Here is a 16,600-nt window from a genome sequence, read left to right as displayed (position 1 = left end):
TGTTAAAAACAGCACAGACACAGACGAAGGAGCAAGATATCTTTCTTAAGAGTTATGAAACTTCGCCAAAACAAAATCTAATAAAGAGACCGAACGTATGGAAAGCCAAAGAAGGAAAAGATAAACATGGACAAACAACACGTTTATCTTATAATAAACCAGCGATGAAAGAATCGGACAGAAAATATAACCAGGAGGACACAATGTATAGCTTAATATATCTTGAGGATATGGTTGATCGAGTACAAAGGGGTCAATCCATTTCGTCACCAAGCCATCATTTAGAAGAATTTTTGAAAAAACATAACACATTTGAAAATAACAAATCTATTTCAGGTATTTTAGATCTTTTAAAAAGGAAAGAGGTTCAAGAAGCGCGGGGGTTAATTAAGCTGTTGCAACAGAAAACACTGCCATCAATTGAAAAACTGAACCCTAAGAAAAATAGGAGAAGAAGATCGATGATACCGCACTCGGATACTGTATCAATACTTCGCCGCATATTGTTGCTCAAATCATTTGGTATAAAAAGGTTAAACCGTTTTGCTGATAAGCTTACACAGTCTGAATTGAGAATTACAAAGCTTCATCCTGATCCGAAATATAGATACGTTGTATTTAAAATTCTGAAAAATATTGTAAATGAGAAAGACAAAAGAGCTTCATATTTAATAGACGAATTTTCAAATTGGTTGGATCCACACGGTATGAGAATGAGGAAACCTACGAAAGGAAGCTTTTCTAAATCAAGGACAGATAATCATCTACTAAATAAACAATACCACGGAACCATGGAGAATGAAAAACTTAGTAACGATTCTGCTATACCATACAAGTCGCTATCAAGCTCCAACCACAACAGCAATAACCGTAAATTACACCGTAAGTTCCCAAGTAACATAACTCTCACATTCAAGCAGAACATCAATATCAATTTATTTGGAGGAGAAAAAAAATCTAGGAAGAATTCAAGAAGCATTAATACAAAGAAATTAACAAACAAACACGATAGAAAATTATGGCAAGGAAAGCAGAGATTGCAGAACAAAAATGAACTAAATAATATCGATGATGTCAGACAGAGGCCAGATAAATGGGAAAACCTGAAAAAAAGATACAGAGAATTGATAGATAAGATAAAAAAGGAAGAAATAAATAATGAAGCGGGAAGTCAAAATGAAAAAACACCCAGGAGATTACAACCAACCGAAGAGACCAAAGGGAAAAGTAGAAAAACATATAAATATACATATGAAGAGCATTTAAAAAACATAAAAAAACTGTTAGAATCAGGAAGTAAAAACGATGTAGATCAGACAATTTCTAAACTTAGACCAATAACTCTGATGCATGAAAGTAAACAGTATGAACATGCAAAAGACGCTATAAAGGCAGAAAGGCAAACCGTTAAAAGTTTACATAAAGATCTACAAAGAAAAGTTAGTGCAATTCTTCAAGCAGTTGAAGAGAAAAATTACTTTAAGGCAAAACATCTTATTTTGAAATTAGAGGTTGAACGAGAATTGGAAATATTAGAAAACTTTTATACTAGAAAATGGAAGGAGACCTATAATCGTGAACCACAGACCAAAAATAATAAAAAAATTGCCAAAATCGATGATGATGCTGAAAGTCAAAATAAAAAATCACCAAGGAGATTAAAATCTAATAGTTTGGCTGAAGAGAACAACAAAATTTCAGAAATAGAAAATGAAGCACCAAGAAGATTAAAATCAACTAAATTGGCTGTAGAAAAAAAGAAAATTTCGGAAAAAGATAATGAAGCATCAAGAAGATCAAAATCAACTAAATTGGTTGTAGAAAAAAAAATTTCGGAAATAGATAATGAAACGGGCAGTCAAAATAAAATAGCACCAAGGAGATTAAAATCAACTAAAAAGCCAAAAGAGCAAAATGAAATATCAGAAATAGAAAATGAAACGGAAACGGGAAGTCATAATAAAAAGGAACCACATATATTAAAGTCAAATGAAATGACTTCTGGAATGGGTAATTTTCCACCAAAAAACAAACCTTTGAAAGGACAATCAAATATTCGAATAAGGTTGAAAAATAAGGTAACGATTGGAAAAGAAAAAAGAAAACAAAATCATCCAAGACCGGAAGAAGAAAAAAGAAAACAAAATCATCCAAGACCGGAAGAAGAAAACCCTATTGAATTGATGGTATCTAGATTATCATCTATTATAACTTTGAAAGAGAATAAGCAAACCAAAAGAGCAAATGAAATAATAAAAACAGTAAGAAGGGAAATGCACAGATTTTCAAATGTTGTAAAGAAGAAGATTCGCTCAATTTTAAAGTACATACTGGAGGGAGAATACATTCAAGCTGAATTACTCGTGATAGAATTGGAACATCCAGAAACATCACAAACAGTCAGCAGTAAAGACAGAAAGACACGAAACGTATCTCAGGCTACTGCAAGTATTCAGGTATCATTAACTGTTTACAATACTTTTTTCGAAATATTAAGGATTTTCTACCCCAGGAATAGCTTGCCTTGGCTGGTTTTGGCAAAACTTTTTGGAATTTCGGGTCCTCAGTGCTCTCCAATTTCGTACTTTATTTGGCCTTTTAACTTTTTTTATTCGAGCGTCACTGGTGAGTCTTTTGTAGCGAGACGCGCGTCTGGTGTACAAAATTTTAAATTTGTTATCTATGAGTTTATGTTTAACTAGAAAGTTGATATAAACATGAACAATACTGTAAAATCCATGTTTCTACAACAACTTTAGGTAAGTGTTGAGGGCAAAAATTCATAATTTATCATCAAAGCGGCTTAAAGCTCAAACTGAGCTACCCTTTTTGTCTCGCCTTGACGGAGTCAAAAAGCGAGACATAGGTATGCTGTTTACGGCGTCGGCGGCGTCAACACTGTATTAGTTTGTGATTAGGTCTTGTTTATGGTGAACCACGAGTTGTAGGTCAATGATATTTGGTATGTAGTTCAGTTGTATTAGCATGGGCACATCTCATTTCCATGGAGATTATTTGGCCCTGCCTCCTCAGTCATGGTCTATTGGCTTTGAAACTTGTGCTTAGTTTACATGTATTAGTTTGTGATAAGGTTAGTTTATGGGGAACCACTAGTGGTAGGTCAATGATATTTGGTATGCAGTTGTATATAAGCTGTTGTGAACGTTCAATAACGCGGCTTTATCTTTTGTGTTAACGTAACGTTGTTCCCGGCAAAATTGACAGTTGTCGATTTAGCGTTACGAAATTCCGCCAACATGTGGCATTCGAATACCATCTTTGTTTCCTAGCTTGTTATTAATCCTACATTTCTTTAGTTACTTGTATTTATATGCTTTATATTGATAAAACGGTGTCGAGACGTATGAAATCGTTATTGCTTTCTTTATAATCCAATATTTACGTATGTATTGACAGTGATTTATATGATTAACCTTGACCAGTAGCGACCTATTTTCTTACGCGCAAGGATAAGGCGTGATAAGGATTATAAAAAGGGGATTTTGGACTGGCAAAACAGAATTTTGAACTCATCTTGACAGAAACTCAATAGGTAAATACTACACGCACGAAAATCACAGAAAACCGTTTAACATATTGTACTTTCATTCCTCGTAGTAATTTATAGTTATAATAATAATTATACTTGAAATAGTAATTTAGTTGTTATTTTGTTAGAAAACCTGTCAAAGGTATTTCCACTTTTGCATAGAATAAATATCTAGAGACTTGAGACTAAAAGTATTGTAAGAAAGATTGAGAACAATCTTTACACTGGTGGCAGCGAATTTAGTTTTCTTTTTAAAGAAAATTTTAAGAATCTACGTGAATATTTTATTAGGCACGCAATTGATAAGTAAAAATATTTTAAAATTGTTACTGTCCATATTTGTTTACACTTTAAAAAAAACTGAACATAATAAAAAAGGACACTTCAACAAAAGGTGAAAGAAAAGAAAAGTACAGTTGGTGAGATTAATTAAGCTTATAGTATATATTTCAGTAATTTTAAATTCAACAAGGATAAATTCTAATCCAAGTTGAAGGAAAATATTTATTGAATTTAAATATATATCAACAAGGATAAATATAAGTCCAAGTTGAAAAGAAATAATAGTTAATCGAAATCTGTGTCAATAAGGATAAATTTTAATCCAAGTTGAAAAGGTTATAATTATTAAATTTGAATATATATCAACAAGGATAAAATATGAATCCAAGTTGAATAAAATAGTTAAGGGGTATACATCAACAAAGATAAATTCTAATCTAGATTGAATGTTAAAAAATAAACCAAGATATTGCAAGTAGCAAAATTTCACAGAATCCAGTTATTAACAATAACATGAACCGGTATACTCAGAGTCAATTTTTGAGCAACACATATCCTAACAATACAGTTCAAAGAGGTGACTACTCACAAAATCCAATTCCAAATAGCAACTTTATGCAGAGTAAAGACCCAAATAGTAATTTTCTTCAATATTCAGTTCAAAACAGAGATTCCCAACAGTATCAACCAATCACAGAGCCAAACTTGATAGCAATACAGCATCCCAGTGGACCACTATATATCAACGCATCAGAAGTTACAAGGGTAAATGAAAATGGACGCAGAACAAGAGTGTCATTCTATAACGGGAAGGATCCATGGAATATATATGTGATGCAATTTGAATTGATTGCAGAAATGAATAATTGGAGTCCATCAACCAAAGCCATAGAACTGGTTACAGCTCTCAAAGATGAAGCAATGGTCTATGCCTCATTTCTTACACCAGAGACAAAAAGAACATATTCAGTACTTTGTGCAACCATGTCCAACAGATTCGGATACCATGGGTACCCTGAAACTTTCAGACAAGAGATCCATACTTTGAGAAAGAACAATAGAGAGACAATACAAGAATATGCATCAAGGGTCGAAATGTTAGCCAGGAAGTCTTTCCCCACAATTGACACAGCAACACACAGTACACTCAGTGTGGGATATATGCTCAGAGGATTGCCAGACCAGAGTATTGCCATTGAACTGCTCACAAAAAGGATTACCAGCATTACAGAGGTAATTCACCAAGTTACTTTATATGAGACCTATAAGAGCGGTTCAAGAGATAGAAACATCCGCCAGCTTGGTACAACAGATTGCAGTGGCACTGATGATTGTGAATCTGAGGACATAGAGGTCAGAAAAGTAGGAGGGAAGAGATTTGTCACAGAGGAAAGATTGAGACAGTTTGAAAGAGGCATGTCAGAGTCTTTGGAGAAAATTATTCAAAGAGAAATGGCAAAGTACAACAAAACACAGGAGTCTGATAGTAGTTCAAGGCCAAATAAGCAGATGTATAGTGACAAAAAGACCAGATTTAAAATTTCAAGATGTTTTGGTTGTAATGAAGAAGGCCATTACATAAAAGATTGCCCAAAAGGAAAGAGAAACCAGTATTATAAAGATAACAATAACAGAAATGGTTTGAAAATCAACTATGAACGGAATCAAAATCAAAACTTAAAGTCTTTAAACTAGTAAGGGCTGAAACTGTCGGCCAAGTGCCAGCCCCTTTAGTTATAGAAAAATTTGAAGATAAAGATAAATTAAATGAGAGGAAACCTTGTCAAAGAGAAACAGTGGGTACAACAGCTATAAATAGATCATTTGATGGAGATATATGTAGCCTAGTTACAAGGAACCTAGACTTAAACCTAGATTTGTTGTTTGAGAAGTCAAGGGAGATACAGAAGAACACACAAAAGGAGGTAATGGGTAGTGCAGAACCAATCAAAGGGATAGAAGAAAACATTATCATTGATCGGGTGGCAGCAGCTACCATTACAGTTCCAGTGGTCATTAACAAGATTGTGACTAATGCAGTTATTGACACTGGAGCAGAGGTGACGGTTCTTAGTGAAAAGCTGTATAAACAGATTCCTGAGGGTCACCGGCCAAAATTACGGAGAGCAGCAAAAAAATTGGTAGTTGCTGAGGCCGGAAAAAACTTGACAACAAGAGGGATTACAGAGGTGGAAGTTAATCTAGGAAGTGAAACCTGCAAATGGCCAATTTATGTAGCACCCATTTGAGATAACATGTTATTAGGCTGTGACCTAATTGATGAAATGAACTGAACATCACAATCAATCCTAAGCAAGGCTTACAGTTAAATGGTCAGTGGATTGAATGTCAGACTAAGAGACAAATTAATGGAGTAGCCAGAGTTGGAGAAAAGGACACCAATTCTGGGCTTATCATTGACAAAGAAGCGGAAAGAAGTGAGTTCCTGTCAACCAGAGATTCAATGGTAGAGCCGGTAATGGCCGATGACAGAAAACCCATGGTAGCAAGTACGCAGGACATGCATGTACATATAGGAAATATTACAAGTTATAAGGGTACACAGACGGACAAGGTCGATGTCCAAATGTTGCCTGAGCTCTTGCAACAAATTACAGAAGAAAATGTAAATGTTAAAGGAGAACACATAAGAGAACACATAAAGAAAAGAGAACAGAAGGGGACACAGAAAGAAAGAAAAATAAGGAGAGACGAACCAATAATACAGTGAAGTTGTTGGACAAAGAAGACATTGAAAATTTTAAAAACATTTTATTATATTGAAAGACACAAAACTGCAAATTTGTTGACATTATTTATATGTATATTGTTTTATATCTCATTGGTACACTTTTACTACTAGTATTATACGTGTCAAGAATCGTGACATCAGGTTATTCGTGATCTAGTTAACATTGACAAAAACAAATTCGCTTAATTTTAATATTCTATTGAGACAGCATGTGCTTGTTTAGATTTTGTTTGATTGTATCTAATGATTTAATATTTCGCAATTATTCAAATTTCGAGACGAAATTCTATTTTGACGGAGGGCAGTGTTGTAAACGTTCAATAACGCGGCTTTACCTTTATGTTAACGTAACGTCGTTCCCGGCAAAATTGACAGTTGCCGATTTAGCGTTACGAAATTCCGCCAACATGTGGCATTCGAATAACATCTTTGTTTCCTAGCTTGTTATTAATCCTACATTTCTTTAGTTACTTGTATTTATATCTGAACCATACTCGACTTAGTCTTTACAATTCTCGACCTATTCGTATAAATCTATCTCTCTATTTTCTTATTTAGTCTTGTTTCTCGTGGTCCAAATATGAAAGTGATTTATCAGATAAGAAAAATCACACATATGTAATAAAAAAGTTTTTGTTTAATAAATTATGCAGGCAGTTCACTTTGCATTCTGAGGCTTGGCCATGGGAGAAATAATTAAAAAAAAAAGGCAATAAAAATATTTAAAAGGGAGATAAATTGTTTCTTAATATCTAAATTGTTTAATATTCCTTGTACTTAAGAGTAAAAATGAATACAGGGACACACTATATATATATCACTTAAAATAGGATCTCGTGGTTGGTAATACAATAATATGAATACATCTACTAGTAAATAACTTTCATTGTTTTTTTTATTTCAAATATAGGTTACTTATGCATACTAGTATATATTACATATATTGGCCGAGTAAGGTTTAGACGTTGGTCAAGTATGGTTCAGACTTCGGTCGAGTTTGGTTCAGACTTGTTAAAGTCCTTTGGTCGAGTCTTCTAAAGACATTGAAAACAGGTCGGAAACTAGTTAAGTACAGGAGGTCGAGAAAGGGTTAAGACTGTTTCAGCCTGGTCAAATTTGAGTTCATACTTTTCACTACGATCGAGATAAGGGTCCAGTAAGTTCAGACTGTTAAGTATGGTTCAGACTACAGTCGAGTAGTATCGAGTAAAATTCAGACCAATTCAGAATGGTCTTGAATAAAAATCAGTGCAGTCGTGTACAAAAAGTGCCCATTTCAGACATTTACTGGTTTGTAGTAATAACGTACGTCATCACGAGTTGTTTACTGTTATGGAATATCTGTTTTACAGATAACTGTATTGACGACAGATATGTTCCATTGATCATAACCACAATCATATCCTGTTTTCCTTGAAAGTTACATCACCGAATTATACTTCTCGTCCAATTTGTATCTTCATGAACACAAAGGGTGCCACTTCTTGAGCATAATCTGTTTACCCTTTCGGAGCACCTGAGATCACCCCACGTTTTTCTGTTCTGTTTATGTTGCTCAGTCTATAGTTCTCCATGTTGTTTTTTGTAGAGTGTTGTTTGTCTTTGGCCGTTTTACGTTTTTTGCAATGGCTTTGTAAGTTTGTGTTAGACTTATCAGTTTGAATATTTTGTTTATATCTTTCCCCTCACTTTTTCAGTATCACCGTTTATTTCCGTTTTTTTTAACGTTTTTTACGTTGATAAAGTTTCCAGAGGATTTCAACAATTTGAGTTACTTCGTACCACAGCTTTTCAGTACTCTTTTAATAATCACTAATCACCTCGATGGCTTTCCGAATATCATGGCTTTAATTTGAAATTTGAAATTGACATTTGCAAATCATTTAAACCCAAGGGTTAACTGGGGACATGCCTTTGTCCTCGTCCGGACGGCTGTAAAACCCTTGCTAAAGTGGGATGTCCGTTTAATTGTGCGGAATATATAAAGTCGCAGCCCCATCCGGTTAGAATGAAAACGTTAAATTGGATGCTTCATGTAGACAGAGTGCCACGTTCTCTGTACGTTTAGAACCGTTCCAGCATTTCATGAACTTTCCAACATGTCGATCTATTGTTTATATGGTTGATTTGTTCTAGTCCTGAACATGCCTGAAATATTTTCCACTGAACGTTAATTTAACAACAATCAATCAGATCATAGACTGGAAGTCTTGAAATCGGAATAGTTTGTCCCGGTAAGATGATATTTCTTTGGCATGTTAAAAATCCGATTCACCGTGTTGGGCTGGTGCTAAGACTGTTATGTTCATCAAACATTTTCATTTAATATCTTCCTCAATATGCATGTTATATTTTTCTTTGGATGCTACATGTCAGTAATACATTTGGTTTTCTACATGAAACTTTGACATGTGTTCAATATCTGTCAACCATAACGTATTTGGCAAAACCTTTCGAAATCTTGGGTCCCCAATGCTCTTCAACTTCGTACTTTATTTTGCCAGTTTTTTTTTTCGATTCGAGCGACACTGAAGAGTCTTTTGCAGACAAAACGCTCGTCTGGCGTACACAATTATGAGCCTTGTATCTTTGATAAGTCTTTATAAATTCTTAAAATTGCTCAAATTAGTTATTTCTATTCGATTATCTTACCACTTCTTGACATTTGATGTTTTGCAGGGAAGTAACGATATAGAGACTAGTTTTTCCAATCGACAACAAGAATATGAAAATAATTTGCCAGACAACCAGAAAAGTAAAACACATTACGATGAAAGATTTGAATCAATGGAACTTAGAGAAATGAGAAGATATAAAAAACATTACCGGCGACTAAAGAGATCCGTTAAAGAAATGACAAGTTACCAGATTTACTTGACAACACCCTATCGTCTTCAAAGTATTATGTATAAAATCAAACCCGTTAAATGTCTTAAGAATTCTGATTTAATAAAAAGTGAGAGTAAAATGATGATGAGATTACCACAAGGACAGTTCAAGAGAAAAGTGACTTCTATTTTAAATTACCTTAAACACCCTTATATACACAAAGCTAAACGAAGTTTAGAACAATTAGCCAGCCAAGATAGAAGCTTAAGGGCCATGTGGTTTATAAGGAGAATTATTCATTATTATCAACCTTTCAAAAAAACGTTCAATAGACGTAGTTCAATGTTAGAAATTAGAAGACGTAGACAAGAGATAATAAAGGACAGACGGAAAATAACGAGGATTAATGGAAGAGATTTGGAAAAAAAAAAAGAATTGTTAAACATTCTTAAATTTAGAATAATCTCTTTTCATAGCAGAGCTAAACATCTAACAACTGCTTTATATAACAAAATATTGAATAAAAAGGTTCCGCCTGAATGGAAAACCAAGCAAATGTCGACTGAAACAGAACAGAAAAAGGTAAATAATGACTCTCTTATAAGGTATGACAAAATGGAAAACGAAAAATTGATTAAAAGTATTATCTATTTATTAGAAAAGAAGCAATGTAGTAAAGCAACTACATTGACTAGTTTGCTGTATCGGAATATAGTTAAGAAAATCAGCAAAAATGAAACCAAGAACAGAACTGTGCCTAATCGAGCTGCAGAATTAAGGGGAAAACAAGTACATCATCGGCAAGTGAAAGGCAATATTTCAAATTTGAAGGAAAGGATTATTTACGTGAACACACCTCGTCGTCTTAAATTTATTATACAAGAGCTCAGAGAAAAACGATTTCATCGTAATGTTACTCGTATGATAAAACACGAGAAAGCAATGCTCATATCCAGTGGAGATGCACGATTCAGAAAAGAAATGTTAAATGTCTTAGATCTTCTTCAAGAAAATAAAACCACACATGCTGAAAAGTTAATTGAAACTTTAGTTGCAAACGACAGTGACTTATTGACGGCATGGTTTTTATCAAGATTTAAAGATTATGTAAACTACAAGATGTGGCACTTTTGGCACTGTGTAAAAGGAATGGTTTCGCGAGATTATGATAAAATAATGAAAATTAAGGAAACAAATCTGAAAAGCAAAAAAGAGTTATTAGATATTCTTAAGATTATCTTCAGTAACAGAAACAAAGCCCATGGCATGATAACAGCTTTATTTGAACGACTATCGAAGACCGTGCCGAAAATAAAACAAGTTTCTGAAAAGAAAATACAGGACACTGACAGATTTCTTACTAATAATTTAATAATGGTAGAAAATATAATGCTATTATTAAAAAAGAAACAGTGCGGTAGAGCGATTGTATCGACTAGAATACTATATATGAAACTAGTCGGTGCAAAAAGCAAAACGAAGAACAAAAGTTCATTGCAAATTGAAACTCTAAAAAAGGGACATCAAGTATCGAAAGACAAAAATAATGTTGTAAAGGAGGCAAAAAGCAAAAAGGAGTATAAGTTGTATACCATGTATTGCTTAGTATATCTTGAGGACATGGTTGGTCGAGTAAATAGGGACCAACCCATCTCGTCACCAAGCCGTCATTTAGACGACTTTCTGAAAAAACATAACACATTTAAATATCACAAATCAATTTCAGGTATTTTACATCTTTTAAAAAAGAAAGAGGTTAAAGAAGCGATGGGATTAATTAAACTGTTAAAAAATAGAATACTGCCATCAGTTGAAACAAAAAAAAATCCTAAGAAAAATAGGAGAAAAAGATCAGCGGTACTGCAATCGAATACTATATCAAGACTTCGCCGAATATTGACACTTAAATCGTCCGGTTTAACAAGATTAAACCGTTTAGCTGATAACCTGACACTGTCTGAAATAGGAATCACAAAACGTCATTATGATCCGAAATATAGATATGCTGTATTAAAGATTCTGAAAAATATTATAAATGACAAAGACAAAAGAGCTTCATATTTGTTAGACAATTTTTCAAATAGGTCAAAGCAACAAGTTATGAATTTGGGGAAACCTATGAAAGAAAGCGTTTCTGAATCAAGGACAGATAATCATATATTTAATAAACAACACAACGGAACCATGAATAATGAGAAATTAAATAACGTTTCTGCTATACCGTACAAGTCGCAAGTATCAAGCTTGAATCATAACAAGAATGAAAAACAACGTAAAATATTTGCTAAGCCAGGCAAACTCGAATCAAGTTCGAACTACAACAGAAATAACCATGAATTTTATCAGAAACTCCCTAAGACTATAACCCTTATTGTTAGGCCAAATTTCAATATTTATTTATCGGGGAAAAAACTCAAACCTCTTGAGAATTCTATAGGTAACAACAAAATAGAATTAAAAAACAGATACAATAGAAGATTAATATGGGAAGGAAAGCAACGATTGCAGCATGAAAAAGAACAAAACCATATCGATGAAGTCAAACATAGGCAAGAAAATAGAAAGAATGACACAAATAGATACAGAGCATTGATAGATAGGGAAAAACATAATAAAAATACGAAAATAGAAAATGAAACAGCAGGTCAACATAAAAAAGCCAACATAAAATTGTCAAAATTAAGAAGTAAAAAAAAAATGACAGAACCTAAAAATAAACTGTCATCTAAGAGACAAAAGTTACAGAAGTCACAAACTACAGAGGGTATTGATCCTATAGATCGAATAATTTCGGAACTTACTTCAATAGTTTCGATGCAGGAAAGTAAAAACTATGAAAAGGCAAAAACAGCTATAAATGCAGAAAAACAAAAAGTTAAAAATTTACCAAAAGATCTGCAAAGAAAAATTGCTACAGTTTTTCAAGCCATTGAAGAAAAAGATTTCTTTCGAGCAAGACATCTTATTTTGAAGTTACGGGTTGAAAGAGAGTTTAAAACATTAGAAAACATAATTATACAAGAAAAAAAGACGGCTAGTGGTAAACAGATTAAAAGGCAAAATAAAAATGCGAAAATAGAGAATGAAACGGGAAGTCAAAATAAAACAGCATCAAGAAGATTGATATCAACTAAAGATCCAAAAGAGAAAAACAAAAATGCAAAATTAGAAAATGAAACGGGAAGTCAAAATAAAAAGGTTTCAAAGAGATTCAAATCAAATGAAGTGCACAAAGAGAAAAATAAAAATGCAAACTTAGAGAATGAAACGGGAAGTCAAAATAAAAAAGCTTCAAGGAGATTAAAATCAACTGAAATGACTTCTGAAAAGGGCAATTCTCCAACAAATAACAAACATTTGAGAAGAAAACCAAAGATGAGAATAACTTTGAAAGAAAAAAATAAACAAACGCTTGGAAAAGAGAAAACAGAAGAAAATCATCAAAGACCGGTAGGATTAAACTCTCCAAAAATGGTGGCATCTAGATTATCAACTATTATAGCTTTGAAAGAGAATAAACCAAAAAACAAAGCGGCCACCGCTTTGATAAAAAAAGAAAGAGGGAGACTAAGCCGTCTATCAAATGTTGTAAGACAGAAAGTTGAATCAATATTAAACTACATACGGAAGGAAGAATACAATAAAGCTAAATTACTTATTATAGAATTGGAAAAGTCAGAAGTATCACCAACTGTCAGTGGTAATGACAGAAATACTGAAGATGTAAGTCAGCCTACTGCAAGTAAATCAGGTATTTTATTCGCAGAAAGTTGATATAAAACAGATAATATCGTAGGAAACATGTTTCTACATCTTTAGGTAAGTTTGCATGACAAACATTCATTTTAAGACACCATTTTTTAACCAAACAATACAAGACTTTAATAGTTAGAATAATGATTGATTGATTGTTGGTGTTTTAACGCCACTTTTAAGCGCCACATTTGGGCTGTTTCGTGGCGGTCAGTTTTTATAGGTAAAGGAAGCCGGAGTGCCCGGAGAAAACCACCGACCTCCAATTGGAAAACTGACAATCCTAGTCAATTAAGATTGGAGTCGAGTGCACCCGCACGAGCGGGGTTCGAACTCACAACCTCAGTGTTGACTGGCTAGTGATTACAGTAGTAGAACTACTTAGACCACTTGGCCACCGAGGCCCCAATAGTTAGAATAAGGATTTTCCATATTGTATTTTTCTAGTATTATAATTGTATAAGTATAACAATAAATTATCGTTTAAATCGCTTTTCCTTTGAACTTTCGTCTAATTTGCGTCTAAAACTTTTTATGCAAGACAACTCTAGTGGGGGCCACTTGAATATAATGTATTTTGTGAGAGAGAAAAAATATTCACTTCCATATTTCCCTAGAACAAATTTGTGCTTGAAGACATAAATGTTCGTCATTAAACATTAATACAATTATTTACTGGTTTATTTGGAAATGTTCATCCTCCTTTTTAAAAATGCATCAGTTAAACAGGAACATGTTCAGTCTAATTAAAATATAGACCTCTGATTTCGTTATCCTCATAAGATTATGAAATCAGACGTTTATATTCTTATTAGATTGGAACTTGCTGTTTCAACATCACAAGGTCCGATGTCTCATGACAAACGTATCAATCGTAATAAACAAATTCAACATCGAACTCATTCTACACTTGACGTTTGTTATCCGTATTTTAGAATATAGCAAAGTGCTCTCGGCCAATGAAATTGTAGGCTTTTATGTTTCTTAATTGTGAAGAATGAATGTTAATCATGTTCTTAGTAAGAGATTGTCCTATGTTAAGGTCTATTTACAGTTCAAAAGAAAGAGTTTCTACGAGTTACAACTGCCCCGGAGTACGTTATCAGTTTGAAAGGATTTGTGATCAATTGAAACGAAATAAAAGTTGAATTTTGAAACAAACAAAGAAATCTTAATAAGTTAAAGTTTACCGGTGAAGTAAAACTGGTACCGTTATGAGAATATTAATAACTTCAAATTACAAAAAAATAAATAATATCAAAACAAATGTGCAATACAACACCGCTGTATAAGGTGTACCCGTATCATTACATCTTTGTCTTTCACCATCCGCTGCTCCCTCGTATTGTTAAAATGACCATAAAACGTAATTTCTGAAAATATAATTCATTTTTAGAGGTATTGATTTTTTGTAATGTTAATTTCTCTCTTATAATGAGTAATAGGATAACTATATTTGTTATTTGCGTACCTTGCAAGGTCCTCATGCCCGTCAGACAGTTTTCACTTGACCTCGACCTCATTTCATGGATCAGTGAACAAGGTTAAGTTTTGGTGGTCAAGTCCATATCTCAGATACCAGAAGCAATAGGTCTAGCATATTCGGTGTATGGAAGGACTGTAAGGTGTACATGTCCAATTGGCAGGTGTCATCTGACCTTGACCTCATTTCATGGTTCAGTGGTTATAGTTAAGTTTTTGTGTTTTGGTCTGTTTTTCTTATACTGTATGCAATAGGTCTACTATATTTGGTGTATAGAATGATTGTAAGGTGTACATGTCTAGCTGGCAGGTATCTTCTGACCTTGACCTCATTTTCATGGTTCAGTGGTTATAGTTATGTTTTTGTGTTTTGGTCTGTTTTTCTTATACTGTATGCAATAGGTCAACTATATTTAGTGTATTGAATGATTGTAAGGTGTACATGTATTTCTTGTTTGGTTTATATGACCTTGACTTTATTTTCTTGGATCATGTTAAGTTTATGTGATAGTTGTAATAAAGCTTTATATTTAGAACTATCAACATAATATCAATGATTAGTAAAGAAGGCGAGACATTTCAGTGTTTGCACTCTTGTTTTTTTTTATTATGGTAAGTTATCACTTGTTTTTCCTAATTGGTTATCGTATGTAAATTTCTAATGTACGACGGTTTCTTATTCGGGGGCGGGGTAAGGAGGAGTTTATCTTCACTTTAGTACACAATTGTTTCCTGCATTTTGTGTTGCAGAATATTCATTTCCATCCTGTCTTATGCAAGGCTATTTATTTTCAGCTTTTACCATGCCAGGATATTCATTTTCAAAATCACCCCCCCCCCCCCCCCCGAAAATCAAATGTTCACCGCTTGACATACATTGTAGGAATTTTGAACATTAAATACAGGTTTATCGTTTTTATAATATAGTACAATTCTATATATTTTTTTTCTGTTTTGAATATGATCTACATGTACATCTTTGCATGATGATCTGATTTTTCCAGAATACTGGGGTCCATGGAGCTCATGCAGTGCAACCTGTGGAGTCGGTTGGTCGGAAAGAAGACAGCAGTGCCTAAAAGAGGACGAATGCTTCGAACTTACTCGAGTAGAAAGACGTCCATGTTGGCTGGTACATTGCCCAGACGAGTAGACAATAAACCATACATGGGAAATTGTTTAACTATAATATTGACCAATCAAAACATTTTTTTAATCTGTCCGATAAAAAATCTCTATGTATTAATAAAAATTATTTTTTACAGACCAATCAGAAGCTACGTTCATATTTAACTGGTCAGTCATAAGTAATGTTTTAAATTTGACCACAGAAAATATATGTTATATTTACTTATTAACTTATACATTATTTAAACACGTACAACGTTTTATTTGTGTTGATTATTTCAGAGCACATCATAAATTACGTCGATAGTAGTTTACCGATGTTAAAATCTCTTATTATATACTTAGTAGTTAATACATGTAAATTGTATGTGTAATACGACCAATGGCAATCGTGCTGTATCAGCCATCTGTGATGATATCATATCAGTCACGGTTGCAAAGCCTTTATAACACCCATAATCAATATGACGTCACGTCATCGATATCAGTCACGGTTGCAAAGGCTTTATCAAACCCTTAATCTATTACGTCATGCCACGTGAAAAACATCTACTTGAGCTATATGATTAAAAGTGTATATGATATGGCTTTTTCAATATCACACACCGTATCAACCCTCAACCAATATAATCCCTCGAGCAGAGCTTTTGGGATTATATTGATGTCTCGAGTTGATACGGATGTGATATTGAAAAAGCCATATAATATTCTCTATTTAAATCATTGGGAAGAGACAAGTCAAGATAACACCTAAAAATTCATTATCCAAAATAGCGACAACGGTGAGTCGAAATGGGAAGCGTATCACCCGCCATGCAAATGAT

The 16,600-nt window shown here is 33.5% G+C and overlaps 1 protein-coding gene across 2 annotated transcripts; it reads left to right on the top strand.

Annotated features, from left to right (window-relative positions):
• The first annotated feature begins 206 nt into the window (after positions 1 to 206).
• On the top strand, positions 207 to 16,023 carry LOC127711031 (uveal autoantigen with coiled-coil domains and ankyrin repeats-like). 2 transcript variants are annotated; one of them, XM_052216976.1, is made up of 2 exons: positions 207 to 2,456; positions 15,653 to 16,023. In XM_052216976.1, the coding sequence occupies exons 1-2, from the start codon at positions 231 to 233 to the stop codon at positions 15,725 to 15,727; spliced, it is 2,301 nt and encodes a 766-aa protein (XP_052072936.1). In that variant the 5' UTR covers positions 207 to 230; the 3' UTR covers positions 15,728 to 16,023. The 2 variants fall into 2 exon arrangements, with proteins under 2 accessions (XP_052072936.1, XP_052072935.1); XM_052216975.1 differs by lacking the exon at positions 207 to 2,456 and adding an exon at positions 9,274 to 13,136.
• Positions 16,024 to 16,600: the final 577 nt, after the last annotated feature.

This window comes from Mytilus californianus, unplaced genomic scaffold (genome assembly GCF_021869535.1).
Source record: "Mytilus californianus isolate M0D057914Y unplaced genomic scaffold, xbMytCali1.0.p SCAF_8, whole genome shotgun sequence".
Lineage (NCBI taxonomy): Eukaryota > Metazoa > Mollusca > Bivalvia > Mytilida > Mytilidae > Mytilus > Mytilus californianus.
Note: the sequence above shows the minus strand (reverse complement) of the source record. Positions and strands in the feature narration are given on the sequence as shown.